This window comes from Pseudopipra pipra, chromosome 4 (assembly GCF_036250125.1).
Source record: "Pseudopipra pipra isolate bDixPip1 chromosome 4, bDixPip1.hap1, whole genome shotgun sequence".
NCBI lineage: Eukaryota > Metazoa > Chordata > Aves > Passeriformes > Pipridae > Pseudopipra > Pseudopipra pipra.
In genome coordinates, this window is record NC_087552.1 from 52,055,685 (window position 1) to 52,059,128 (window position 3,444).

Here is a 3,444-nt window from a genome sequence, read left to right on the forward strand (position 1 = left end):
CTCCAGGCCATGTGTGAATGTCTCAGTGCTTCCCCAGAGGGGAGTTATCACAGCTGAGTCATTTGTGTAAGGAAAAAGAAACACTACCCTGCCTCAAAGGGCTTGCCTCTTTCCTTATCTTGTTTAACACCCAGCTTGTAGCCTGAGATGTCAGGTGTGCACACCTTCAGCACCTGCACAGCCACTGTGCACATTGTTATCAAAGCACCCTGCTGGTTGTTGGAGCCCTTGGCATTAACAGTCCAGTCTCTCAAGGGAGTGGGAGACTACCAATGAGTCTGTGGGCTATGGCCTCCTCCCAGCCTTGTTTACTTTGCCTTAAACCTGAGGTGATTAGACAATAGCACCACATTTATCTTACCTCAGGTTCCAGTTAGGAGGCTTAACTCACAGTCCAGTTCCCTGAAATCCAGGAGGCATATTCAGTGGGGATTGAGCTTTAATGATCTTAACAATGTTCTAAGCCATTAATAATTTCAGTCTCTCACACTTAAAACCAGAATATACTCCAGTTAATCACTTGGATTCAGAGGAGCCGTAGGAGTACTCCTCCTAGGTTTCAGAATCTATTTTAGAAATTTCTGAGGGAAGGAGTGCAAGTGGGTTTTCATCCAGCTGAAGGGTCTTCTGCACACTCTAATGCATTGTAGAAGGAAGTTGCATTTTTGTACCTTTATTAGTCATACCTTAGTAGTTGCTATTTTGAAAGTATTCCAGGAGAACAAACATGCTTTGTGTTAGCTTTACAGGACATTATATGCTTCTAGATCCACCAATTTGTAATGAATATCTTACTTCTAATCCATACATCAACTTCTGTAATGGTCTGTGTAATGTGTAGTGTTCAGACAGTAGTATTGATTACTTGGAGACTGTATTTAGCATATTAGCAAGGATGGTATTTAAAGCAGATTCCAGATTTTACATAGTTATTTTAGTGAAACTTAGGTCTATATGTCTCAAAAACCCATTCATCTATGTTTTCTGGTTTTTAATATGCCAGCAATATAATGTGACCTTATTCTTAGCGTCCACCAAACATCAGCTGATGAAAATTTATTCCTAATTCCTTTAGAAATTATTGAGGCTTGCTCTTGTTAGAAGAAGTAAAAATCTGTTTTAATCGATCAATACCTTCAGAGTGGAATTACTGGGTAAACTGTTCTATGTTATTGATGAAATAAAAGTGTTTTTTCCTGCTGTGAATGCTGATTAATAGAAATTGATTTTTTTGTTCCCATGCAGTAGATTTCCCAACACCAAAGACAGAACTGGTACAGAAGTTCCACGTCCAGTACCTGGGCATGCTACCTGTAGCTAAACCTGTGGGTACGTAACACTTAAGTGTCTTCCAAAGTACCTTGCATAAGCTCTGAAAGCTGGACTCTGGCTAGCCTAGGGTAAATGCATGGTTTTTGAAGGGTACCAACTCCTGTGTTTCACCCATACGAATCAGGCACGAAGACATCAAATATTCAGGGCATCATATGAACATGTGTTTTGCAGCCAGGGTATTTTGGGAGCTGCCAAGAAGGCAAAGTTTCTTTCTACATCTTCCTCTGAATATAAGCTCTGCTACTAATGAGAAGGGCCCTAGAGATCTGAAATGGTGCAGCAGCTAAACAAGATGCTGTCCTGGTTTTTATAAGCCAGAGACACCTGTTTTGGTTTTGCAGATGAAGAAATACAACTTCACAATACTTCCTTCCATTATCGAAATAATTTTAATAAGGAGCCCAGAACAATCTGTTTTCTGTACTACAGTGTGAAGATAAAAAGTTTTGTTATTGTTTACATATTTTATTTTTCATTATTGCATTTTTTTCTCTTTTAGGAATGGATACTCTGAATAGTGCCATTGAGAGTCTTATGGCTTCCTCTAGCAAAGATGACTGGATGGCAGTTACCATGAATGTTGCTGATGCTACTGTCACAGTAATCAATGAAAGAGTAAGGCAGACTGTCTTGTTTAAAACACATTTAACATGAGTGTTGAAAACCAGGAACACAGAAACATTAGTAGAGTTAATTTACACTGGAATTCATTTGTTTATTTTGCATTTTGTTTCTTTCCAGAATCTGCAGAGGCTCTTAATGCTTGTATCAGCTTCAGCTGTCTTTACCATTCCAAGCATGTTCTCAGAAATAAAAAGTATTCATTAGATACTTAAATTCAGTTTCTAGGAATTTGGAGCCTAAAATGTTGTAGGTTAAGCCCCAAGTAACAATCCTAAATTCCAAACTATATTTACTTTATTCTTGGTATGGAAGCCAAGAGTAATATTTAAATCTGTGTTACAGAGGAAAAGGTAGAGCATTTTCCATAGAGATTAATACAGTGAAACTTTTGAAGAAAGTCTTTTATATATGTCTTTTGATGAGGTACTAAACCAGCATCTCTATAGCATACCAGTGATAGGGGAGCATATTTTGGAGTCATTATAGGCATGTGGTTTTGTTTCTTCACAAAACGAGCAGTTTGTGAAATGTACAACATGCTCTGTGCTAACATTCAAAGCCTTGGTTTTCCAGTGACAGCCTAGAAGGAGATCCAGCCCAGGCCTGAGCACGCTGGGCATATGCAGATAAATCAGGAATTACAATACTATTTCAGCATATCCTCCTATTTAATCAAAATTGGAAGTTCCACAGAATATCCAAGAGTAATGGTCGTTTGATTCATTACCAGAATGAAGAGGAAGTCATGGTGGAGTGTCGTGTGCGGTTCCTGTCCTTCATGGGAGTAGGCAAAGACATTCACACGTTCGCCTTCATTATGGATACAGGAAACCAGCATTTTGAGTGCCACGTTTTTTGGTGCGAACCAAATGCAGGCAACGTATCAGAAGCTGTTCAGGCTGCTTGTATGGTAAGTGACCTTCTTCAAAGGCATCTAATAGCACTTAGATTTTTCACTGTCTCCATAAATAATCATCTTTCCAAATTTGCAATTATATTAATTTCAAGGCAGAAAAAGAATGAACAGATAAAAATAGGAATTGGTATTATGATATATTTAATTAATTAAAATCCAAACTTTTAAAGTTTGAAATGCCAGTTTAGTGAATAATGCCCCTTTAATCATCCTCCTTACCTTTGCAATGTCTCTGTAAGTTAGAAATCTTTTCTTTCACTACACAATTGTTATACAATCCAATGGCAATATAGTGAAAATAATCCTTGTTCCAAAGTAGCTGAACCCAGAAAACTTATTTTTCAGTTTTCAAATGGCTGTTTATATGATGTAGTATCTGTTGTGTGCTAATGAAGTTTCTGCCCACACACTGACAGACCAATGTCCCGTTAACTTGAGCTACGCTTTGTGTCACAGCCAAAACAGAGGTTTGGCTATATTTAATGAGAAAGTACTAAGAGTGTATTTGAAATGCTCTGTGAAATTATTGGATAGAGTATTGATTGCAGAATGGTTTTGCTTTGTTGCAG

General features: G+C 38.0%; 1 protein-coding gene across 16 annotated transcripts in view; it reads left to right on the top strand.

The window, feature by feature from the left end:
* APBB2 (amyloid beta precursor protein binding family B member 2) overlaps window positions 1–3,444 on the top strand; it is a 180,751-nt gene that overhangs the window by 173,013 nt on the left and 4,294 nt on the right. For 14 of the 16 annotated variants that reach the window (XM_064652950.1, XM_064652949.1, XM_064652953.1 and 11 more), the window contains 3 exons: window positions 1,246–1,329; window positions 1,835–1,950; window positions 2,690–2,869. In XM_064652950.1, the coding sequence (XP_064509020.1) occupies window positions 1,246–1,329; window positions 1,835–1,950; window positions 2,690–2,869 (380 nt within the window). The remainder of the gene's footprint in view (window positions 1–1,245; window positions 1,330–1,834; window positions 1,951–2,689; window positions 2,870–3,444) is intronic. The other 2 variants (XM_064652952.1, XM_064652963.1) reach the window with 1 other exon arrangement.